Source organism: Stegostoma tigrinum, chromosome 1 (genome assembly GCF_030684315.1).
Source record: "Stegostoma tigrinum isolate sSteTig4 chromosome 1, sSteTig4.hap1, whole genome shotgun sequence".
NCBI lineage: Eukaryota > Metazoa > Chordata > Chondrichthyes > Orectolobiformes > Stegostomatidae > Stegostoma > Stegostoma tigrinum.
This window is the reverse complement of record NC_081354.1, coordinates 55,487,411-55,514,565: the sequence shown is the minus strand read 5'-3', so window position 1 is coordinate 55,514,565 and position 27,155 is coordinate 55,487,411. Positions and strand designations below refer to the sequence as shown.

At 41.9% G+C, this 27,155-nt stretch overlaps 1 protein-coding gene across 1 annotated transcript in view; it reads right to left on the bottom strand.

Annotated features, from left to right (window-relative positions):
• ablim2 (actin binding LIM protein family, member 2) overlaps positions 1 to 23,562 on the bottom strand; it is a 333,460-nt gene extending 309,898 nt beyond the window's left edge. The window contains exon 1 of the mRNA XM_048533104.2: positions 23,187 to 23,562. Coding sequence (XP_048389061.1) covers positions 23,187 to 23,199 — 13 coding nt within the window. The 5' untranslated portion in view covers positions 23,200 to 23,562. The remainder of the gene's footprint in view (positions 1 to 23,186) is intronic.
• Positions 23,563 to 27,155: the final 3,593 nt, after the last annotated feature.

Genomic DNA, 27,155 nt, shown 5'->3' with positions numbered 1-27,155 from the left:
TATCAATCATTATACCAATACTATCAGACAAGGGGATGTAATATTGTTCAATTAGGTGTGCAAAAGAGTACATCAGTACTAATATCCAGCAGACCTAAATTTATGATTGGAGTTACAAGTGTTTAAACTGTATGAGTATATGGAGTGTCATAAAATAAACAGCAGATATAAAGTCTCTTCCACATCACCTTTTTAATCTACATTTTAAATAAAAACAAGATGGTTAAATTTCATGTAAAATTTCATGTTTTTGAAATCTATCAAAAAAGGAAAAATGTCAATATTCCAAGATATATGACTTCTGTTTAAACAATGCAATATATTCCAGAAGTCTTGTTCTCAGAAACAACTACTTTTTAATGTTTAAATGACTTTTGCAATTTGCCTCACATTTTTAATTACTAATCACATGCCAACATTTGCTTAAATTTTACAGCTAAAATATTTGTAAATTCATAGTCATCAGTTCTACTGTCACACTAGCTATACAGATGCACAGAAGTGTGAAAGATGTAAATTGCATCCAACAGTACAATTAGTCACTGAAGCCCAAGTTTACATGAAAGGAGGCAGAGTAAAATTATGGAAAAGATAGTTGTTGATGTTATCATCTGAAACCTGCTTCTGTTCATACAACTAAGCTAAACTAGAGCACAATCTTGACTAGGGCTGAGTTCAATTCTAAAATTATCCATATTTAATCCTCTTGAAACAAGAAATGAACCAAATACAATTGTTTACATAATTAAAAGATTAAACTTGTCCTGCTGTTTACTACCTGCTATCATGTATCTGCATTAAGGCAATGTTCTACATTAATCCCCATGTAATCAATATCAACACTGCTACTACTGGCAACTTCGCTTAGTTCCTATTCTGCTCTGCATAAAAAAAAGTGATCTGCCTAAAACATTCTATCATTAGAATACCAAAGAGAAATTCAGCTTTAGAGATGGGGAATTGCAGTTTAAGTGGATAATGCTGCTACTTGAACAGAAGTTAGTGGAGTAGAAATTTATCCTGGATGGTCGAATAAACAGGCAGGACACAACTGCACAGATCTCCTGTCATTCACCTAATCTGATTCAGTTTCATTCAAATCAATCTCAAGATGAACAGTGCCAATGATAGATAAAGGATTTTGAAAATAGTTGAAATTGAATGTTGCTAACTTGCCATTCTATAGTAACTAGAAGATTGAAGATTTTTTGAGAAGTCAAGGAGGGAGAGGGCATTGTGAGTAGAAAGGTAATTCCATTGCTGCTCAGGACCACTCAATGGGTATGGGTAGACTGGAAAATCAACATATTTTGTTGTACTTGACTCCCAAAATGCTGGAAGCCCCAATGTCTGATTCCAGCAAAATGCTCAAGTGCTTCCTTTGTGTTTTTGACGAGCAGCTTGCCCGGCCATCATTTCAAACACTGGCAAAATTGTGGTAATATCTTCACACATGTTTTCCATCCTCTCCCACCTCCCAAACCAACAGCAAAATCGTCAAATTTCAGCTCACATTTTTCAAAATATTTGCATGTGGAAAAATATATCATCCAATGGTTCTTAATAGTCTTCAAGGAACCCTGTCCCCTGTCAGTACAGCTTCCAATTTCAATCAGTGAGGAAATTAGAAAATGAAATTGCTAGACTACAATTTTTTTCGGATTTGTGATTAATCTGAAAATATGTCAAAACACCAATGGAAGGAATCTGTTCCAATGAGTTGAGCTGATAGAAAAATCAGCAATGACTTTGCTCCTCAACATTTTATTCAGCATAAGAAAACTGCAGATCAAACTTTAAAAAGGCACCTGAAACAAAGTCTAGCAAATGACAATGTTGTAAAAAAAACTGAAGCATTTGAAAGGTAAACAAGATAAATAAATAATGGAGAAAGGATTTGATGGATGTCCCCATGGAGTTAAGATGAGTGGGAGGAGGCTCATATGGTCACAAGCACAGTTAGGCTGAATAGTCTGTTTCTGTAGTGTATATAACTGGGTGTAATTGAAATTGGAAATAGAATTTCCAGAAAATGTTGCATGATTACAGGGAAAGAGCAAGGTATTGCAACTAATCGGTCAATTTTTTTAAAATGATCAGTACAGATGCAAAGGGCTAAGTGGCCTTCACCGGTGCTATGAATCTTGATTAGGCAGAACATTGATTTTACCATGGTAAAAAGCAGAATAACATCAAACAAGATGTTACTAATGATCCTGTAACATTGAAAACATAAATTATGTGCACAGAACAATGCTAATTAATTTTGTAAGTCAGCTGGCAAGATCCTAGCCCAAAACAGCAAGTCATATTGTTTTATTATATTAGGTTATGGTCAAATAATAATTTGATTGCTTTGCAAAGTAATATCCCTAAAACTCTTAAACGTACAATTTTTAAAGCATTTTACACAGCAGTAAAATATTCACATTTCACTACCACACAGGTACTTGGCTTTCTTAATCCCACCAAGTTTAGCTGAAATTGGTTGTCACACCTGTAACATATTTGTAGGAATAGAAACTGTACTTTGAACTATAACCATGTGTTAAATATGAACACGTGGTGTGACCTTTGTATTCCGATCCTGAAGTAATTATTCAGAATTATAATTTGTTTCTAACCACAGCCAATGTTGAATTCCTTTTGTCACTTAGAGTCATAGAGTTGTACAACACAAAAGAGTCCATTCAGCTCGATCTGGATGTGAGTTTGCTCGCTGAGCTGGAAGATTAGTTTTCAGACATTTCGTCACCATTCTAGGTAACATCAGTGAGCCTTCAACAAAGCGCTGGTATTATGTCCCACTTTCTATTTATCTGGTTAGGTTTCCTTGGGTTGGTGATGTCATTTCCTGCATTGGTGATGTCATTTCCTGTTCTTTTTCTCAGGGGATGGTAGATTGATTTGGAGCCAATGTGTTTGTTGATGGAGTTCCGGTTGGAATGCCATGCTTCTAGGAATTCTCGTGCATGTCTCTGTTTGGCTTGTCCTAGGATGGATATGTTGTCCCAATCAAAGTGGTGTCCTTCCTCATCTGTATGTAAGGATACAAGTGATAGTGGGTTATGTCGTTTTGTGGTTAGTTGATGTTCATGTATTCTGGTGGCTGGCTTTCTGAATACCACCAGACTACATGAACATCAACTAGCCACAAAACGACATGACCCACTATCACTCGTATCCTGACAGACACATGAGGAAGGACACCACTTTGATTGGGACAACACATCCATCCTAGGACAAGCCAAACAGAGACACGCACGAGAATTCCTAGAAGCATGGCATTCCAACTGGAACTCCATCAACAAACACATTGACTTGGAGCCAATCTATCATCCCTTGAGAAAAAAAACAGGAAATGACATCACCAACACAGGAAATGACATCACCAACCCAAGGAACCTAACCAGATAAATAGAAAGCAGGACAGAACACCAGCGCTTTGTTGGAGGCTCACTGTTGATGTTACCTAGAATGGTGACAAAACATCTGGGAACAAACCTTACAGCTCAGTGAACCAGCTTACATCTGGAACAAAATAAAGACCCACTCTCTTGTGGACCGAGAGGATGAGAGTGCTGTGTTGGAGGTGAAAGGAAGACGTCGGGTTGGCTGTGCACCCTTGCAACCAGTGGATCTTAATGCTGGCGTCGGTCTAACGCTGGTTCAGGGGAGCAGCCAACCTCCAACGATGGTGCAAGTGCACGTGCCCCAGGTCAGGGGGTCCGGAACACCATCCGTGTTTCCGTGAAGAAGGTGGATGAAGGTGCACCTGTGGACCGCACCTTCTTCGTGAAGACGGTCCTGTTGGACTGTTGTGGGTTCGCTGCTGCGGACACTTATTGCCTGCAGGATTTCCCCGGAGGAGGTTTTTACGATGTGACCTTCAGGAGTGCCAAGCTTTGCGAGCGCTTTCTGGAGGTTTTCAAGGAGAAAAGAGGTGAGGGCCCCCTCTCTGTATTGACCGCTGTTCATGATGCCAGTGCAGAGGAGCCGTATGGTGACTATACACATTTACAACCCGCATGTGCCAGCAGTTGATGTCCTGACCTTCCTTGAAAGGTACGTGAAGGTGGAAGGGGACCTAACTGACATCATGGACCCCTTTGGCATCTGGACTAGTAAGAGTCAGGTCAAGGTGACGCTGAAGATGGGGGTGGACGGGAACATTGTACACCCACCGTCCAGCTTCGCGATCGGCGGGAGCAAGGGCTACCTGACCTACACAGGGCAACCTAAAGTCTGCCATGCCTGTGGTAGGTCAGGTCACGTGGCGGCCGACTGCAAAGCCACCATCTGCAGGGAGGAGGGACACCTTGCAAAGGATTGCCCACAAGAGAAAAGCTGCAACCTTTGCGGGGAAGCGGGCCAATTCTATAGGGCATGCCTGCAGCGGGGGACCACCTACGCCCAGGTCGCCGGCAGGGGCAATGCGGGGCCAGCCCCCCCGGAGGAGAGGAAGGCACCAGGGCCCTGCAAGGACCCCACTAATGTGCAGGAGGGCCAGGTCGTGCAGGAGGGCCCAGCTCCGCCCAAGGCCAGCAAAGCACCCCTTCAGGCTCCGCTCCCCCCCACCGACAACCCGGAGTCGATGGAGGCGGTGATAGGCGACCCAGGGGAGTGGGCGACGGTCCAGAAAGCGAGGATGAAGGCGCGTCGGCGGGCCCAGGAACCGCAACCATCAGGCGGGAAGAGGCAGCTACAGGGGGGCTATAAGAGCTCCTCTGACGAGGGAGATTTGGAGAGGGCCCACCCAAAGCAGAAGCTAAAGATCTCAAGGGAGAAGGAAAGCAGCACCCCACTTCCAGGTGACAGGAGGCATCCTGAGGCTCCCTCTGACACCCAGTCACGTGCCGCTGGGGCCCTGGAGGGCCCCCTGGAACTTCCAGGCTGGAAGGAGGAAACAGCGCGTCCCCAGCCTGACCCAGAGGCGGACTCTCCTGCCTCCGTACCCCCAGCGGGGGGATGCCACCCGGAAAGCAGCACGGACGGTTTCCTCAGCCCAGACAGCGTCCAGCAGTTAGCCCGGGCAATGGGCATGAAGGGACAGATGGAGGGGCTGGACCTTAGACTTGGGGAGGGTACTGCGGTCACTGCCCACAATGGGGGTATGAGTTGCGAGCGTTAATGTGCGCAGCGTCAAGTCAACCAGAAGATGTGTGTCCACGTTGGCCTACCTGACCACCGTCAAGGCGGACCTCCTGTTTCTGCAGGAGTGCGGGATACCGCACCTCAGCAGGTACGGGAAATGGTCCGGCACCTGGACCTGTGGGCCTTCGATCTGGTCGGGGGGGTAACAACTGTTGCTCCTTGGGCCTGGCTATTCTGCGGGGGCGCAACTTCACCATCTCTCAAGTTCAGGAGGTGGTGGGGGGGCGCCTCCTAGTGGCTGACGTCACCTACAGGAACGCTCCCGAGGCTGATCCTGTACACCCCAGCGGTACGGAGTGAGTGGTTGGCTGTCCTGCAGCGGCTTCCACACCTGCTGGCCATGTCCAGGCCAGTCATCCTGGGCGGAGACTTCAGCTGCATCATCGATGCAGATGGAAGATCCGGCGTGGGGAGAGCGGGTGGGGGGAGTCAACTGGACGTCACGTCCAGATTCCTGATGGGCACGGTGAAGGACACCAAGCTCCTCGACGTCTTCAGCGCCCCTGCAGACGGAGCGCAGCGGAGGTACACCTGGTCGCGGCCAGACGGGTCTATTCGCTCAAGGATAGACTTCCTGTTTGTGTCACGGGCGTTCTCGGTCAAGTCCACCGGCGTCGAGCCGGTGTTCTTCTCTAACCACTGCCTCCTGCTGGCCGACTCTCACTTACAGGACGAACAGCCGGCCGGCAAGGGGACGTAGAAGCTCAACACGACTCTGTTGACCCCAGAGAACGTCGAGGAGCTTAAGAGGGAGTATGCCGGTTGGAGAACCATGAAACCCCTCTTTGAGTCTCCGGGCGACTGGTGGGAGACGGTGAAGGAGAACATCAAGAGGTTCTTTGTCCTCAAGGATGTTCGGAAGGCGAGAGAGAGGCGGGGAAACTGTCGCGACTCCAGAAAAGGGTGCAGAACCTGCTCCTTCTGCAGTTGATGGGGGTCGATGTCACGGAGGACCTCCATGAGGTGAGGGGCCAGCAAGCCTCACTCTTCGCCGCGGAGGCCTCCAGGATAATCTTCCGGTCCAGGGTCCGCTCCGTGGAGCAGGAGACGTGCTCGCGTTTCTTCTTTCAGAAGGTGCACAAAGAGAGCTCTGTGCTTAGCCGGCTGAAGGAGGACGACGGCTCTGTGACGTCGTCTCAGCCCGCCATTTTGAGGATCAGAAGATCCTTCTATGCTGGACTGTACGTCACAACGCCCGCAGACAGCACAGCCTCCAAGTCGTTGCTGTCATCTATCATGGAGGTCTTAGACGATGGCACGAGGGAGTGGCTGGACCAGCCGATATCCCTGGACGAGCTGACCAGAGCCCTCAAGTCCTTGGAGAGGAATAAGACTCCCGGGAGTGACAGCTTACTGATCGAGCTGTATTCCGCTCTGTGGGACCTAGTTTGCCAGGACCTGCTGGAGGTGTACGATAGTGCACTTCGGGCAGGGGAAATGTGCAAGTCCATGAGGAAGGGCATCATCACCCTCATTTACAAGAGGAAGGGGGAGAGGGAAGAAATTAAGAGTTGGCGTCCCATTTTACTATTGAACGTGGACAGCAAAATCCTGGCCAAGGTCACAGCCAACCAGGTCAGGTCTGTCCTAGAGTCGGTGATTCACCCTGACCAAACCTGTGCTGTGCCAGGCAGGAAGATTGCTGAGAGTCTCGTGCTCATTAGGGATACGATCGCCTACGTGCAGGACAGGCGAGTGGACACCTGCCTTGTCAGCCTGGACCAGGAGAAGGCCTTCGACATGCTTACATGAGGGACGTCCTCTCCAAATTGGGGTTCGGGGAGGGCATCTGCAATTGGATCCGGCTGCTCTACACCAACATCGTTAGCGCAGTCTCGATAAACGGGTGGGAATCGGACAGTTTTCCCGTCAGATCTGGAGTCAGGCAGGGCTGCCCGCTCTCTCCTGCCTTGTTCGTGTGCTGTGTGGAGCCCTTCACCGCATCCATCCGGAAGGACGTGAGTCTGAAGGGCGTGACTATCCCAGGCAGCGGAGGTCTTCAGGTCAAGACCTCCCTGTACATGGACGACGTAGCTGTCTTCTGCACCGATCGTCGGTCGGTGAGTAGGCTGTTGGACATCTACGGCCAGTTTGAACTGGTCTCAGGTGCCAAAGTCAATAGGGGTATGAGCGAGGTCATGTTCTGCGGGAATTGGGACGACCGCTCCTTCATCCCCTTCACCGGCAGGACAGACTACTTGAAGGTGCTGGGTGTTTGGTTTGGTGGAGCTGGGCCGTGCACTAAGACTTGGGAGGAGCGTATCACCAAACTGAAGCAGAAGCTGGGCAGGTGGGTGCTCCGGTCCCTCTCCATCGCGGGTAAGAACCTGGTTGTCAGGTGCAAGGGGCTTTCAGTACTGTTGTATGTGGCGCAGGCCTGGCCTATTCCCTGGACCTGCGCCACTGCGGTCACCCGGGCCATCTTCCATTTCATTTGAGGGTCGAGGATGGACCGGGTCCGCAGGGACACCATGTACAAAGACCTGGAAAATGGGGGAAAGAGTGTACCGAACACCACACTCGCCCTGACGGCTACCTTTGTGTGCGGCTGCATCAAGCTGTGCGTAGATCCTCAGTACGCAAACACCAAGTGTCACTGCTTACTGAGGTTCTACCTGTCCCCGGTGTTGTGAAGGATGGGCCTGGCCTCGTTGCCGCGGAACGCTCCAAGTAGTTGGACCATCCCGTACCACCTGTCCTTCGTGGAGAAATTTTTGAAGGGAAACAACTTCGACCACAAGGCCGTCAGGCAGTGGTCAGCACGTAGTATCCTCGAGACCCTTCAGGAAAAGGAGAGGGTTGATCCCGTCATCTGGTTCCCCATGCAGACTGCCAAAATCGTTTGGCAGAATGCCTCATCGCCAGAACTTTCAAACAAGCACAAGGACATTGCTTGGCTGACGGTGAGAGGGGCTCTGCCAGTGAGATCCTTTATGCATGCCCAGAATCTCTGCACCACCGCACGCTGCCCTCGAGGTGGCTGCGGGGGGGACAAGACTGTCGATCACCTTCTGGAGTGTGCCTATGCGCAGGAGGTCTGGAGGGGGATGCAGTGATATTTGTCGAGGTTCGTCCCGAGCAGCTCCGTGACGCGGGACTCCATGCTCTACGGGCTGTTTCCCGGGACGCACACCGAGACCAACATCAACTGCGCCTGGAGGACCATCAATGTGGTGAAAGACGCTCTTTGGTCTGCCCGCAACTTGCTGGTCTGCCAGCTGAAAGAACTGACCCCGACCGAGTGTTGCAGACTGGCACACTCCAAGGTCCAAGACTACGTGCTGAGGGACGCGCTAAAGCTTGGGGCAGCCGTCGCCAAGGCGCAGCGGGGAAAGACCACGGTATGACACTCCTCGTCCAGAATAGATAAAAGGGCCCTATCTGGTAACTGGGTCCAGGTGGCACCTTCCCCAACTGGTCGGGGGCAAACTGGGACTGTGTGGGGTGACGACTGTCGGGGTATTTTCTTTGCTTTGTTTTTTTTCTTCTTTGTTTTTTTTTCCTTTAGTTGGTGTACGTACCCCCTGGGTAACCCGGAGCGGCTTGTATGACTGGGTAGGTGCATAAATATGTTTTATTTTTTGTACATCTTATGAATAAAGTATATTTTTTCAAATAAAAAAATAGGTGACAAAACGTCTGAAAACTAACCTTCCAGCTTAGCGAGCAAACTCACATCCAGAACCTCAACCTGAGCTACAAATCTTCTCAAAACATTCAGCTCGTGTCTATGTAGGTCATCAAATATCTCCTCATATTGGTCTCAATTTTAAGCACATGTATCATAGTCTTGTATAATATGTCATTTCAAGTGCTCATCTAAATATTGTTAAATGTTGTGATGGTTCCTGCTTCTACCACCCTTTTTTGGCAGTCAGTGCCAGACAGCAGACACCCATTCAGTGAAACTATCCTTCCTTAAATCTCCTCTTAATCTCCTTCTCCTTACCTTACATTTATGCCCTCTGGTTACTGGCCCCTCTACTAGAGGGAAAAATTTCCTGCTATCAACCCTATCTCTGTCTCATAATTTATGTAAACCTCAATCAGGTTCCCCTACAATCTCAATCAGCCCAAGGAAGACAATAGAGCTATCTAGTCTCTCTTAATAGTTACAATGTGCAGCACAGGCAACATCCTGGTGAATATCTTTCTGCACCTTCTCCGGTACATGATTCCTTTAGTGCACTAACCAGAACTGCACAGAATACTCCAGTTGTGACCTAGCTCAAATGTGATACCATTAACATCTTAGGTCTTGCATTCAATGCCTTGGCTAATAAAGGAAAGTGTCCCATATGTTGTCTTAACTATCTTATCCAGCTGCTCTGTTGCCTTCAAACATTATGGACATTAATGATCTGGAACAAATGTAGGAAGCTTGATCTGTAAGTTTTCAAAAGACACCAAAAGTAGTGGCATGCTAAACAACGAAAAGAAAAGCTTTGGACAGCAGGATGGTCAGATGGGAAGGACAGTGGCAAATGCCACTTCATCTTGAAAAATGAGATGCAATGCATTTTGGAAGAACTAACAAGGCAAAAGAGGTCCCTCTGATCCCTGTGCTTCCAAGGGTCCTACCTTTCATCATTAACTGTTCACTTACTTATTTATACATTTCTTAAGTTTCCCTACAGCTGATGTCAGACTAACTAGCCAATAGTTCCTTGATTCTTGAATTACGGTTGGTTACATATTTTCTATCCCCAGTACTCTGGTATGTCTGATGTGTTAAAAGAGTGTCTGAACGTTAATGTCAGGGCCCTGCAATCTCCTCACTTGCCTCCCACAACAGCCTTGAATATTTCAAGGCCTGGGGATTTCATCCAATTTTAAGCTTGTTCAAATCTCTAATATCCCCTCTCTCTTGTAATTGTAATTGGTTTGACCATATCATAGTCCTCCTCCCTGATTTCTATATCACTCTTCTCTATACTGAATACAGATGCAAAATACTCATTTAAAACATTAGTTGTGTCTTCTGGCTCCACACACAGTTTGCCAGTTTGGTCCCTAATGGATTTTTCTTTGATTGTCCCCATGTCCATAACATACGTATAAAGTTCCTATGGATATTCCTTTTATTTTACACAAAATTGTTTTGCCACCTCCAATTTTTGTTTTCCCTAATTTATTTAAGTAATCCTACCCCAAACCATATTTCTTTACATATCTCTAAGGCTTCTGATGTTTTGAGCATTTGGTATCTACCACAAGCTTCCCACTGTTCCATATCCAATTGTGTACATTCCTCAACAACCAGGGTTCTCTAGACCCATTGGTCCTACATGCCATCTTTACAGGAATACGCTGGCCCTGTATTTTCACTATTTTCTTTTAAAGTACAGAAGGATCTTAGGGTTCAAGTCCATAGTTCCCTGAAAGTGGCCACACAACTGGATAGGGTGGTAAAGAAAGCATATGGCATACTTGCCTTTATTGGACTTTGGTTAGGCCCTATTTAGAGTACTGCATTCAGTTCTGATTGCCACATTACAGGAAGGATGTGGAGGCTTTGGAGAAAGTGCAGTAAAGGTTTACCAGGATGCTGCCTGGATAAGAGGGTATGAGCGAGAAGCAGAGGCTAGAAAAACTCGGGTTGTTGAATCTTGAGTGGCGTAAGCTGAGGGGGGACTTGATAAAAGTCCATAAAATTATGAGATGTATAGAAGGACCGATGGTCATAATGTTTTCCCCAGAGTTGAAATGTCAAATGCGAAGGGGCAAGCATTTAAGGTTAGAGGGGGAAATTTAAAGGAAACATAAGGGACAGGTTTTTATATACCGTGTGGTAGGAGTCTGGAATGCACGGCCGGGGTGGTGGTGGAGACAGCTACAATAAGGGCATATAAGGCACTTTTAGATAAATACATGAATATGCAAGGATTCAAGGGATATGGACCAATGGCAGGCAGAAGGGATTAGTTTCATTTGGCGTAGTTTGGCACCCGTTCCTGGGCTGTACAGTTCTATGTTGTTATCTCACTGATGCAAACTTTCTTGCAAGTTACTACTCCCAGTCAACTGTGGCCAGGTCTTGTCTTTTGTTAAAATTGCCTTTGCCCAAAACCTTTATTTCTTGACAATCTTTTCTTATTCTACAATCACCTTAAATCTTACTAAGTTATGGTCACTAACACTGAAATACTCTCTCACCGAACTCTGACCATTGCCCCAGCTTTGTTCCCTAAAATTAGATCCAGCACTGCACCCTCTCTTTTAGGACTTTCTACATGCTGGCTTAAAAAGGTCTCCTGGGTGGATTTTAAGAATTGCACTTTCTTTAAGCCATTCACAGTTTGTCTATCCTAGTTGATATTAGCAAATTTAAACCCACTACAATTCTTGCCCTAGTCTTTTTACACTTCACTGGAATTTGTCTACGGATCTGCCTGACAGAGGACCCTTCTAAGTTATCATTCAAATTTAGTGCAATAATTAGGTCCTTGATCAATATTGCAATATCCCATCATCTTTTATCCTTCCCTGAATCACCTGAAGATTTTATAAACCTGAAAATTCAGGCTCCAGTCCTGTCCTGCCTCAACCATGTCTCTGATATCAATGATGTTATATCTCCATGTCTTCATCAGCACCTTCGATGCATCTAACTTACTTTCAAGATACATGACATTAAAACGAATCCTACTCAATCTTGCAGTCCTCCTTCATGCATTAACTTGTCTATTGCCTAAGACTGACTTTGTTTTACTTGTTTGTGCATCATCCCCTGCTGTTTATATCCCATTCCCTTTCCAAATTAGTTTAAATCCCCCATTAGAAAACAAACCCCCAATGATGTTGGTCCAATTATGAATCAGTTTCAACCCATTGGATTTGTACAAGTCCCACCTTCTCCCTTGATCCAGCAATTTAAGCCTTCTCTCCTGCACCTACTCTTCATTTATGCACTCATTTGCTCTAACCATCTATTCCTGTACTCACTGGCACAAGCTGTAGCAGATTTTTACTTTACAGCATCTAACAATGTGTGAGATCCACATTTTTGAAGAAAATTCTGTGAATGCTTGATTTTTTTGTTCAGTCAATCTGCTCAGAGATGTTACTACACACCCCTGGAGCAGGGGAACCTGAAACCAGGCTTTATGGTTCAGGGATAGGGATACTACCACTGTACCACAAGAGCAACCTATGGATGCTGGAATTTTTTAATATCCAGGGATGCTTTAATGCAGTACTATCTATCCAAGCTCTAAATGAATTGTGTTTTTCCCTCCTTTATCCTCCATTATTAAATGACCCATATTTCTGAACTGATTACCAATCCTCTAATTTACATGCAAAGTCTTTCAGGGGCAGTGCATGAAAGAAAGGCAGGTAGAGAAGGGTAGGGCAAAACCAAAACAACGTAAGGCATTTAACCCCTGTGGTTAATAAAGCGTGGAGCTGGATGAACACAGCAGGCCAAGCAGCATCTCAGGAGCACAAATGCTGACGTTTCGGGCCTAGACCCTTCATCAGAGAGGTAATAGCTCTCTGATGAAGGGTCTAGGCCCTAAACGTCAGCTTTTGTGCTCCTGAGATGCTGCGTGGCCTGCTGTGTTCATCCAGCTCCACACTTCAGATGCTGGAGAATCCAAGATAATAAAGTGTGGAGCTGGATGAACACAGCAGGCCACGCAGCATCTCAGGAGCACAAAAGCTGACGTTTAGGGCCTAGACCCTTCATCAGAGAGGTAATAGCTCTCTGATGAAGGGTCTAGGCCCTAAACGTCAGCTTTTGTGCTCCTGAGATGCTGCGTGGCCTGCTGTGTTCATCCAGCTCCACACTTTATTATCTTGGATTCTCCAGCATCTGCAATTCCCATTATCACTAACCCCTGTGGTTGCCTAATTTTCCCTAAGTGGAGGCGTTCGCTTTTTTTTTCTCTTTTCTGTTTTTTGATATATCTGGAAGGGTTATCGCATCCTACACAGTGGCATTTTTCCCACCACCAAATTATCCATGGTACTTTCATCTATTATCAATTACCACTATACTACCTGCGTTACCAATTAATTAAATGTGGCTATTTGCTAGATGAATGATTAGATTGCATGCAGGCGCATATTGTGGATAAGTCAATCTCTCAAAAGGCAAGTATGCTACAAATTGATATAGAGGAGCTGAAGGCAAGGGTCTTATGGTGAAGCTGTATTGTCCCTACCTCTGATCCAAAATGTCCACATTTCATGTCTCATTGCAAGTTCAAACAGGTTGATTAAATGCCATCATAGGTTAAGTATGTTTTGATATTCTCATGCGTCCTGTAATTCTTGCTGCCTTAAGGAAGCCATGGGATATGTTTAGACAGATTGCTATAGGCTCCAGCCCCTTTTCTGTTTATTTTTAAAAGGAGCTATTGTTACAATTTTTGTTGTACTTTAACCTCATACTAAACTTTAAGTGACCAATACGGAAAAAGAAATGGAGATTGGAGGACGTCCTCATGTTTAGCCAAGGTGACCATTAACAATTCCAGGCAATGTGCACAGAGGGAGCTGCTGCACCCAACAGCTGGCCTTTTTTTGCTGTTTTATCTACATCTGCATATCTTTTAGAAAGGGACCATGTGGTGTCCACTGGTACGCTTCAGGCTTTCTGTAATGAGTGGACTAGGAAGCATCTTCAGCCCCCAGAATGGTGTTTAATTTTAAATGTGTAAGTTGCTTTTGTGATTTAGACTTTTGTTCCAGTATCTTTCAAGGGCTGTCAATTCTATTTTTGGTTTAATTTGGTCCATAGATTATTATTTAAAAATAGTAGAGAGGAAATGAGACAAGTGTTTTGTGCCACAGTGGTAAAGTCACTACCTCTGCTCCAGAAGTCTGGATTCAAGTTCCACCTGCCTCAGTAGCATGTCTTAACATGTTTGAGCAGGTTGAATAAAAATAATGACAGGAGAGATGAATGATGAAAGGAACGGCTTAAAATAACTCATGCACATCACTACGAGGGATAACTGCAACTATCACAAATAGTCACTACTTAAGAAACAAAATATCAGTAAATTAGATCCTCAACGCCTTTGGACTTCAAGAAAACTCACTCCAACTTGAATATAAATGATGTAATATACATCTGTGGATAACAGTAGTGAATGCAAACTAGAATCTTGAACTGACAACCAACCATAAAATTGACATCAAACAGAAGAACATTTTACTTGTACAAACAAGAGTCTTATTAATGGTATCATAATACTTTATCTAAACAGCGTGATTGAAGATATGAATCTTTCTTAATATTTTCAAAACTATAAAGACTAGAATTTAAACATTCAATTCATTATAAAGAATCCTCTCCCTCATGATTACACTGTGTAAACTCTTCAATGCTACCATGATAGGAAGGATTATTTAAGAACAGGCATTGTGGCAGCATGATTACTTTGGAACTGCAACGCACTTCTGGTCAAGCTGACTGGGTGTGGAATTTTGTTCATAATTCTCCACAAACATCTCAATTTTAGCCATGCCCTCTTACTGAATAAAGATAGGACATTTCTCCAAAAAGATGACAAACAGTTTTGCCTACATGAACTTCAATATAACCAGTTACAGAATCGCAATGGAAAAGTCTAGCAATTAAATGAGTATGTAGTGATGGACATAACTATGCAGGTGGTTTGTTTAAATCAAGGTATTTAAAACTTATGCGTAGAAATTCCATATGTTAATATCTTTTCAATACTTATTAACTTGTATACCACATATATTTGTTACAGCATGTTCTTTAAGATCTCTGTACTATCTATAAATTCTCTGTACTATCTTCAAAGTATGTCTAAAAACAACAAAAATGCTAAGAGGTTGAGTATCTACAGTATGCTATGTTTTGTAAGAATTAAAACATATAACAAATATAAAAAAATTGCTGCAAAGATTCCCATTTGAAACTATGGAACTTTCATTTCTGAAAGCATATTTGCAGATCAAGGAAACTTTTCCAGGGTGTTGTAATATTAACAACGAACAGGGAGGCCTCAGGTAGCCTTGAGTTATTTGACTCATGCTATACTGTACTATAGTGTCAAGGTATAAAGATCTAATGATTGAAGTAATGCTCCTTTAATGGGATTGTGGAAAAAAAATACAAGGTGATACATCAAAGCTTATGGTATTGGGAATAATATATTAGTACGGATAGAGGCTTGGTTAACAGTCAGAAACGAGAGTCAGAGTAAACTGTAGGTTTGGCAAAATGTTGTCGAATGAGTGCTTCAAGACAAGTACTTAAATCTCAGTTATTTATAGGATAATAAATTAAATGATGAAGGGACTGAGTATGGTGCATCCAAGTTGGTTAAGGGTCCAAAGATATCTGCGAAGTAAATAATAAGGAGGTCACAAAAGAGACTTCAAAAGGATTTAGACAGGCGTGATGACTGGGCACAAATATGGGACAGGGAATATTACGTAGAGAGTGCAAAATTATATACATTGGTAGCAAAAAGCAGAATATTTTTAAAATGGTGAACAAATTGAAAATATTACTATTCAGAGGGATGTGAATGTTCTTTTATGAGAATTGCACACAAGTGCAGGCAGCAATTAGGAAACCAACAGTATGTTAACCATTACTCAAACTTCAGAATTCTCTACCACAGAGAACTGTGGATGATTCATCTGTAAATCTTGTCACAACACGGGGATAGAAAGCCAAAGAAAATCAGCCTTACTATCACTGGATTTGCAACACAATGAAATTAAAACATTCAATAACTACCAAATTTGCTCAGTTGTTCTGAACCAAACTTCACAAATAACAGATCTTGGACACCAAGTTGATAACCTAAACAAAAATTATTTTATTAATCTAGTAACGTCAACAGAACACAGATAAACAACAAGGCAATCTATTTAATATCTACAATCTAAGCTCAACTTTCTTTGATCATATACCCTGCTCATACATCATGGGCAAACACACAAAGATTTGGGATTAGAAAAGAAAGGATTTGTAATTTTCCAGTGCAATTACCCTTTTAATGATGAATACCAGGCCTTTATGAAATCCTTGGATGATGGGTTGTATTACAGACATTTAGGACTGTATATCTTGCTTGAATTCTGAAGTCACCGGTCACTGCAAACAACCTTAGCAAACTTCCAGAATTATGCACCTACTCCTTACAGACTGGGATTGTCCACTCAGAACAACCAATAAGTTGATAACTAGCATGAAATCATAGAGAAAGCAAAGCAAAAACAACACCATCCAGAACATTTCAAAACACAAAATTGCCTGATGCTCAAACTCTCTCAGAACCAGATATTTGTCCTTGCTTTCCCCTTTTTCCTCAATATTCTCTGTGGTTGGCTGGCCAACAAGGGTCAACCCTTGACTGATGAATTCAACCTCAAATCAGTAGTTAGTCCCTGAGCGTAACAACACCTTGGTACTGAAGTGTCGGTAGTGTCCTTGGAGTTGCAATAGTTTGCATTATCTTTCCAGGCCAGTTTCCCACAGTAAATATCTATCTTAGTTCTCTTTTCTTAAAATAAAAAAATGCCACTGTTCAAAGTTCAATTCTCAACTTCAACTCTCAGTTCTAAATAAAAAAAAAACAGACAAATGGAAGAAAAATAGTGACGGCCTCAAGAATATTCTGCATTCAGAGCCTGTTAGGACTTTGATAACTAAGAGAAAGGGGTATCATTTAGAAAGTGTACCTGGGTAAAATGTCAGCTTTGATCTTACAGAATTAAATGCAGCAGGCTTGAGATCTTATAATTCTAATCCTGCTCTTATTTCTTAGGTTATTTCAGATGAAAGCATAAGTACAGGAAATACCTTATGAAGATTTTCAGATCTATCTTAGTGTTTTTTACAACTGATATTAAAATCACTTTAGATAAAAAGAAATTAAGTTCTGTTCCCATTTTTGTTCACCACAAGGCAGTTTCACAATTAGTGAGTCCGTCTTCCCTGTTGTAATAAGTGCACCATTCACAAACAGCTGCATTCACATTTACTTTGATATTAATACTTCAGCCATCTAACAAAGTACATAGCACATGGAACTCGGATACTACAATTCCCTGTCAATTTATACTGAAATAAAGCATACATGAAAACAGGTAAATGATGCAAGTTTTATGAACCCATGTTGTTTCTTTTAGAAATTTAATCTACGTCTTACAACCCATCAGCTTCTATCTTTCTATTCTCCTCAGACTGCTTGCATTATGTAAAGTAATGTTACATCCTTGTTATTTCTATACTTACGAGGAAAGGCTAAAAATGCTGGACTCTTTTCACTCAAAATGAGTAGATGAAATGCTGACATGTGTAACAGCCCAACATGTGGCACCTGATATCGGTCTCCAAGGTTATGAAAGAAGTTTATCAGGGTTATTATCGAGAAGTGGCTGGGAGAGACCAAAACTATGCGTCATAAATATAACGCAGTTATTAATAAATGCAACATGGAAATCAAAAAAAATTTCTTTACACAAATAATCGGAAGAACCGTGAATAGTACAGAAGCATTTAAGGGCAAGCACAAAGAAGGAGCAAAACGATACATTAATATGATTGATCAAGGAGGACAGAGGAGGCTCAAATATAGAATAAATAGCTGTGCAAGTCATTCATGACGTTATTGAATGTCAGAGAAGGCTCAACGAGCCAGGGGTCACACTCCGGCTCCCATTTCTTTTACTCTTGTATGGTGAGCTGGGTCAAATGGTCCAATTCTGATGCAGACTCCATAACTCTGTGTGCATAGAAATTGATTCATCGTAAGACATGAAAACAGAAGCTGGTCATTCAGCCAATTGAGTCTACTCCACCATTTGATTAGGTCATGGCTGATCTGATAATATCCAACTCAACTTTCCTGCCTTTTCCCTACAACCCTTGTTTCCCTTACTGATTAAAAATCTGTCCAGCTCAGCCTCAAAAGCCCTCCATGGTAAAGAATTCCACAGATTCACAACCCTCAGAAACGAAATTTGTTCTCATCTGTCCATTAAACGGGTAACCCCTTTTTCTGCAATTCTCTTCTCTGGACTTATACTCTCCCACATGGGGGAAATAACCTTTTCTGCATTTACCCTTTCAAGTCCTATAAGAACCTTGAATGTTTCAATAAGATCGCTTCTCATTCTTTTCATATTCCAAAAAGTATAGGACCAAACTACTCAATCTCATAAGATAGTCCCTCCATACCTGGGATCAACCTCATGAACTTTCTCTGGACTTCCACAAATGCCAGTATAAGGGGCCCCAACCTGCTCACAGCATTCTAGCTGTGGTCTGACTAGTCACCATGAGTCAGACCACTACTTTCCACAGGCTGCTAATTTTCTGGATGGATTCATGGTAAATGAATTTTTTTATAGAAGCAAACGATTCAGGCCATGGTGCTGACTACAAGTTTCTTTTTTGATGCTACACCTGACAGTTAATTGCGTCCTGCACCACCTCGGGAAGTACCAAAGCACTTTGTGACTAATTTGCACAAAGCAAGTTCCAGCAAACAGCAATCAAACAGCCACCAGTTAAATCTGTTTTTGTGACATTGGCTGAGGGACAAATGTTGGCCAGGACACAAAGGAGATGTTCCAAAGCATTTTTTTTTAAAATTAGTGCTATGAGTTCTTTTACATTCAACTGCAGAATTCTCAGTTTGATATCTCAAAAGACTAGACCTCTAATAGCGCAGTACTGGACCAAAGTGTCATCTTAAATTTTTCACTCAGTTCTGTATAACAAAAGCATAATTTTGCAGGCAGCAAACTCTAAATAAAACTTATTGAAATCAAAAGAAAAAGATAAAACAATCGCACGTTGATTTCTTCGTCTGTTTGTTTTGTATGAGGTTCTAGAATATTACACAAAAATGGAATCAATGCAAAACACCGCAATTCTACAAGAAACTGTTTAGTCATCTTTTTATTTTCTGTCAGTTACAATACGTTAACAGTTCCTGAAAAGTGTCTAATTTGATTACACCTGGTTACTTGCTAAATGAGATTATAAAATGTCCACCTGTTGCCGTTTTACTTGGTGATATTAAATTTTATTGTACAGATAAAACATTCCCATCCAGTTATGTTATGACAATATGGAAAATTTGCCCAGGGGTATGTCCTGTCCACAAAAAGCAGAGCAAAGGAGCAATGGATCAATGGTTGTGTTGATTGGACGTCAGTCTTTTCAATCAGAGGACATTTCTGCTGGAGTTCCTCAGGATAGAATATACAACCATCTTCAGCTGCTGTTTTGATTATCTTTCTTCCAACACAAGGTCAAAAGTGGGAATGTTTTCTATTGATTGCACAATGTTTACCATTAAGTATGACAATGATACCAAAGTTATCTACATTAAAATGCAGCAAAATCTGGACAAGATCTAGGCTTGGAATAAGAAGCAGCAAGTGCAATGGCATTTCTAACAAGAGAGATCTAACCATTGCCATTTATTGTTCAATAGCATTACCATTACTGAATCCCTGCCATCATGCTGGGGCTTGCCAAAAGCCAGAAACTAAATTGGAACATTCATATAAATATTGTGTCTACAACAGCAAGTCAGAGGTTATAAATTCCACACTGCCTAATTCACCTCCTGTATCTCCAGCACCTACAAGATAAGTCAGAAGTATAATGAAATAGTCTCCACTTGTCTGGATAAATGCAGCTGTAACAACACTCCAGAGTCTTAACACCATCAAAGACAAAGCAATCTGCTTGTTTGGCACCCCACCTACCAACATCAACATACACTGTCCTCAGCATTGGCACACAGAGCAGCAGGGTGTACTATCTATTAGTTACAGGCAATAACTCACCAAGCCTCCTTCAACAGCATGTTCCAAACCCTCAATATCCACCAACCAAAAGGGCAAGGGCAGCACCATAACTCATGGAGTGCCAGCAGGATCAATATTGGAACAATAATTACATATCACAGATATTACTGAGCAAAGTGTATGTGCTGTAGCTACGTGTACAGCTGAGGATAACAGATGGGAAGGCAACTGGTGAGGACGACACAAAGAGTGCAGAGGAATACGATCAGGTTAAGCGAGCGGACCAAAATTTGGCAGATGGTATACAATGAGGAAAAATACGAGGTTATGCACTTATGCAGGAGGAATAGCAGAGCTGAATATTATTTGATGAACAAAGACTGCAGAAAGTTACATTACAGGGGGATTTGACAGTCCTTGTCTATGAATCACAAAAAAAACTAGCATCTAAGTCCAGCAGGTAATACTGAGACAATCACATGTTCGCCTTTATTTTAAACAGATTGAAGTATAAAATGGGGAAGTTTTGCTAAAACGATACAAGGCTCCAGTTAGACCGTAGGTGGAATACTGTAAGCAGTTTTGGGCACCTTACCAAAGGGAACATATATTGGCATCGGAGGCAGTTCAGAGAAGATGCATTCAGCCAATTTCAGGTACGGAAGGGCTACTTTATGAGGAGAGGTTGAGCCTGTAGTCTTTAGAATTTAGAAGAATGCAAGGTGCCCTTATTGAAACATATAAGATTTATAAAGGTCCTGACAAGATAGATACAGAAAGGTTGCCTCCCTTTGTAGGATAGTCTAGGACCAGACAGCATAATTGCAGAGGAAGGGTCACACGTTTAAGACAGAGATGAGGAGGAATTTATACTCTCAAAGGGTGATGTATCTGTGGAATTCTTTACCACAGAGGGCTGGGTCATCAAGTTATCATTAAAGGAATACAGGGCTGTGGGGAATTACAGGAAAGTGTAGATAAGGATTATAACGATCAGCCATGATCTAAATGAATGGCAGAGCAGAGTCATTGTGAATGACCTACTTTTGCTCTTACACCTTAGGGTCTTATCAGAGCTTGGGAATTCCACCACCACCTCCAAATCACATACCATCTGATGTGGAACTATGATGCAATTCTTTCAGTGTTGCTGGGTCAAAATCCCAAAGCTCCCTTCCTAACAGCACTGTAGGTGTGTCTATGCCCGAAAGAGGTTCAAGAAAGCATGGCCTTCTCCAGGACAAATAGGGATGAGCAATAATGGCTGTACTAGCAAACAATGATCATACCCCATGAATTAATTATGCAAAAAAACTCAACATACTGTCACGAGTATATAACTACACATCCTAAATGCAGAACTCATTGAAAGTCTGATTTTTTTAAAAACGTGTTCAAAATAATCACAAAATATACTGATTTTGATTGCAAAGAGGCTATTCTGTACATTTTCTGAATTTTTTAACCCCAAATATATTACAAATATGGACTCACTTGCTATCCATAGAAAATAACCCCCAGCAAGACAGTTTGATATTTTACTGTCACTAGAAGTTACCGAAGATCACAGTGAAAGTAAGGAACCCTCTACAGGTTCTTTTGAACAATGCAGAGATTCCTGTTATGAGTAAAATAAATTTCTAACATCAGGATAAGGGCATGTTTGAGTCCATGTTTTCCTCATGGTGAAACAGCGAACAGTAAAAAGTTTCTTTGAGATACACGTGAATCAACTAGTACTTTCAAAACAATGAGCCAAAGTTTTCATTATTATGCTCTCATGCAAATCAAAATATGATACTGGAGATTTCCTCAATTGTTGTTTTAGTACGCTTGAAGGCCAGCGTGCCAATCAATCTGTGCATTAATTTTGATATATATACATGAAATACATTATCATGATAGTGACAATATCATTCAGCATTACAGCCTCTGAGTATACAATCTCTGTTGGCCGACCAAACTTAAAAGGTAGAGATGCCGCATTGTTTCATTTTTCGAACATCATTCATCCAAAACCTATATTTCAAAAAACCAATTTGCATCTGACAGTTTTCACAATCTTTCACTGCTTTGAAAAACATCTTGAAAGCTGATCAAATTAATAAGCATTGCAAGTTTTTGCCAATTGAGTCTATTTGAGGTTTCTTAAATTCAGTTTCAGTACAAGATACAAATGATTTACTAAGAAACTGATGTACACCTACAGAACTCTTTTTTTTCAATTTTTGAAAGTAATTTTCAGATATTTATAATCAGCTTGGTTTACAGTCATTCATTTACACAATTTTCTGAAAAAACTCATTTATGTTCAAACCAGCTGTATTTATAACATTGCATCAGATTACCATTTTCAAATGGATCAATAAATATTTATGCACTCGTTCATGGAATATTTCACGTTTGTAATTATGCAAATAAATATGAACTGAAACTTAAAACTTCCCCAGGAAAACAGTACCATTTCAAACACAATTTGTGCCCAGATAACCAACTGTGTTCAAAGGAGAAACTCTATATCTCAGAATCTATACTGTATTCCGAATTAACATTCTCCGGCCTAAGAAGTATCCGGTTTTAGATGTGCAAAGATGCCATGTAATGAATACACCGTATATCAGCAGTATTAATTCATAATGTCGTGTGAAAAGGAGAGATTTATTTAGCAGACACATGTTAAAGCTGAAACCCATAATAGATGTGTCAATGTCTAAAACTAGTCACTGTGCGCATTGTACTGCTATGTTCCTATCTATATTTAGAATGAATCAAACTTCCACAGTGGTCTAGAATGACACTCCAAGAATTACTAAAATGCGGTTAACATTGAAACAAACCACGGGGTGGGGCAAAACAAGAGTCAACGTAGTGCACACCGCACAGAATCCTAGATGAGATGCTCTGGATTTGCAACTGGTTCTTCGCCGGACTGGAACAAACAAAATAGGCATTTCCTTTTGAAGTGCAACAAACCTGAAACACACCAGATTGCTTCACTACACCGTGCGAATGCACCCCAGTATTTGCAGGAACTCCATTCGAATTTTCCAAGACAAACCAACCCAGCAAATGTTGGCAGAAGAATAAAGGCCAAAATAATCACTGTACGAATTTGGCAGTAATATCTAGACAGTAGAAACATTTATTCTTGTAAATACGGTACTACTGCTGCAGACGCCAATATTCCAGTACAGATATTAAAATTAAAGCTGTATTATCTGTAAAATGAAAATCGCATCAATAATGGTCCTAAACAAAAGTCTACTCACCACTAGTACTCATTTCGATTCGATGTATTGAGATCCCAAATTGACACAACTTACTTATTGCTTAGCCCTGCGGATAGGGGTGTTACACGCAGATCACAACCTGTTGTTACCCAATGCGCAAAAACAGCACGCGCGTAAATATATAAATTAAAATAAAAGAAGCCAGGGTTTGAAAATAGTTTCGAATTAAAACTGTTGGGACCGATTTTTCTTTTTCTAAAAAATAAACTGTCTCTGCCGGATTGCGCTTGTCGTCCTGCCGGAAAGAGTGGCTGCTGAGGGATGAGTGTGAGCCGCTGTCACTCAGTGGTAATGCGGCGCTGGTCCTCGCGCTCTCCTCCCGAGCTCTGCCTATCCGTGAGCTCCAGCCGCAGACACCGCCGCAGCGCGAGCTCAGGCTCGGCGCGCGCCTCCGCGCACGCGCAGGAGCAGGCTGCTGCTCCTCGACGGGACAAGTCGCGCGGAATTCAAGAGCCCCGTTGGCGCGCGACCCAGTCCACCCTGAAGACTTTATGTGTGTGTCTGTGTTGCAAATTCTGGGTTTGCACAGACAGAACCGCAAGACTAGATTTTGGGAGATGACGGAAGCTTTTACGTGAGTGAGGAGCATGCAAACCAGTCGCCAAAAAAGACAACAAATACTGGAATTCTGAACTCTTAATTATGGGTGTCTTTAATTCAAACTTGAATGAAGACTCGATTTGCTGTCTGGTGTAGAATGTGTAATGTTTCCTTTCTTTTCCAGAAAACAAACAATGTTTCAATAAATTACTCTGTTGACCCATAACAGTGTGGAGCTGGAGGAACACAGCAGGGCAAGCAGCATCAGAAATTTCTGAAGAAGGGTCCCGTCCCGAAACATCAGCTTTCCTTCTTCTCTGATGCTGCCTGGCCCGCTGTGTTTCTCCAGCTCCACACTGTGTTATCTCTGACCCTAAATATGCAGTTCTCATTGTCCCTGACCGTTCATCCAGATGTTTTCCATCTGAATGGATTCGGTGGCCTTTATTTGAGTTTAAAATAAACTGCCTCACCCATCTATTAAATCGAAACATAAGAAAGACGTGTATTTATATAGCTCTTTTCGTCACCACAAGACGTCTCAAAACATCTTTGTCAATTAAAGTGAAGTCTCTCTAACGTGCGAAACGTGAAAGTAGATTGCATGCAGCAAACCCTCACAAATTGTAATGTTGTTTGAGTAACAAATCTTGATCAAGACACAAAAGATGACGCATCTACTCTTCTAAATAATGCCAGGGGATCCCTCAAATCCACCGCGAGGAAGTGATGGGACCTCAATTTAATGCCTCATCTGAAAGAGTATCTCCAACGTTGCGACCATCTTCAGTACTGCATGGAATGTCTGACTTCATATTTGTGCTGGAGTGCGATTCGACACTAAGACTTCCTAATTTGGAGATGAAAATATTAATAATTAAGCCACAACTGACACACAACGACAGAATACCAGATCTGTGGGTAAAATAAGGAAAATTGATAAGATATCTCGTGGTGTATGATTTTAAGTGGCGACTCCAAAGTCATTTTACATCATGGTAACAAATACCAAACTGGAAATGCTGAGATTACTGCGAGCAGCAGTCATGAGAAAGTAATTTTGCATATTTCTTTTATTGAATCTAAAGTTAAACTACTTTATAACAATTGGTAGTTAATGTATACAGCCTTCAAACTTTATCCAGTTCTCAAAATTGATGCAGGAACTGGTGGCAACTTATTGCCAGTGTGTATTATAAAGTATTTCACATACCTCAAAAGGCCAACAAATCATCTAAATAAAGACACGAGAACGACCAGAAGGGTAAAAGGTGATTCAACTGGACCTTGGTCATTTCTCATTTAACATTTGCCACGTTTTCATCCAAAAATATCCCTTTCATGTAAATTGACAGTGATATATTGGCCTGAGAATGAGAAGATCATAAAATCACAAAACTTGATGTTCTCAAACAGTTGAATTTGCTACAGAACGTTTTTTTCATTACCCCAGCCTGAAAGTGACTGTAAACTTCAAAAGATGGATTGTACTTTTGGAAATAAAACGGAGTGCTGTATTATGAAATGAAACAGAAAACTTTGTCACTGTACTGATAGATATTGAGCAGTTTATAACTGGAGGCAATATTTTCCATTGAACTGTGGAGACCATTTCACATTTCTGTGTGAACTAACGGTGAAAGATTTATCTTCAGAATATACTAGTTTCATTTTAGCAAGAGTGATATTCCAATCATTTACATAGTAATTGAATTGTAATATTGACATTTAGCTACCTGAATAACATAATATCCATAAAATGAAACAAAAGTGCAGATGCTAGAAATCTGAAATAAAAGTGATAAAATGCTGGAAATTCACAGCTGGTCAGGCAACATTTGTAGTGGGAACAAACAAGTTATAACTGTGAACCCTTTCTCACTTGTCCATATTCTCTGGACCTTCAGAGTATGTTTACCATTTTCTATTGTTCTTCACATTGTCATGTTTTGCTAGTTTTACAGTTATGTCTATTATGTACAGTACTGAAAATATATTCCTATATGTTTTTGTACATAAACAATCTGCTATTATGATTTCAAGTTAGAAAACACAGTGGGGGTAATTTTTAGGGTTGCAGTGTCTGCAGTACAAACCCAGACTTCAGATGAGAGCTGCTGATCGTTAGCATTCCATGCCAATAGTGGAGCTTCATAAAATTATCTATACATTGCATAGAATTTACATCATTGAAACATTTGGCTCAACCAGTCAATGTCAGCTCTTACTCACCAAGCAGGCAAATAGTTCCAATCACATTTAGCAATGCTGTTTCCATATCTTTTCAACTATTTTCCTTCATCAAATAATCCAATTTAATTTTGAATGTTGACATAGTTCAGCCTCAACCACAAGCCCTACACATTGTCGCAATATTTGTAAAAATGTCAATCTTTCCCTCTGTTCTAAATCCCTTACATTTGATGACGTATGAAAAGTCCTTTATATATCATCCTTAAGTTTGTTTCTAATTATATTTTCTCATGCTTCTGCGAATATTTATGCAGATTAATACAGCTGTGGTTTTCAGAGCAGAATACAAGCATCAATGTGACAGAGCAGTAAAGTTTGTAATTTAGAGCACCTGAAACTTAATTAATAAGCATAAGTGGGGACAATCTGGCAAGGAGTTCGGTATGAATTCTGAATTCTAATCTTCAAAATTAGTACCCTGCAAACTACTGTTCAAATGAACGAGAGCTCATGCATGAATGTTAACTCTTCAATTTGCATATTACCTCACAGCAATAGTTAGGGCTGAGTTGGTAGTTTTTGGTAGCTAGAAATGCAGTGTTGGGAAAATTTTAGGATCCCACAAACCCAACTTGAGGGTAAAAGCACTGGATTTTCATACAAGGTGAGAGGGTGACAGTGAGGCTAAGTGCTTAGGGAAAGAGTTTGAAAGCAGCTGTAGAGGCCGCTGGGTGCACAGGCAGGTTGTAGGAAAGGGGGCATTTGACACTATATCCTATATGTTAAAAAAGATAAACTAGAAACAGTGTCCAATCATCACCAGGCCCCCTTCTACCCCCACAACACCACATACCTTCTGTGCCCTGTAATACAACTCACATGGGCCGTTATAACTTTTGTATCAACTTAGCACTAAAGCACACCAGCCATGATTTGAATCCAACACCTTTTGCCCTTACAATCTCTATGCCAACTCACCCAGTACAACAGTCAGACATCAGAACCCATAATAAGGTAAAGTTCTAATAAATTTATTTTTTAATTTAAAAACTGCTTTGATTAAAAAACACTGCATTTAATATGTTTAATTCAACTACATTATCCCTTATAAAAATAAGCATCCGTATTTACAATCATACTTCAAAGACTGCATAACTTGTTGGACCTGTTAAACAAAGTACTTGCTGCCAGGCACTGTAACAAAATAGATTGTGA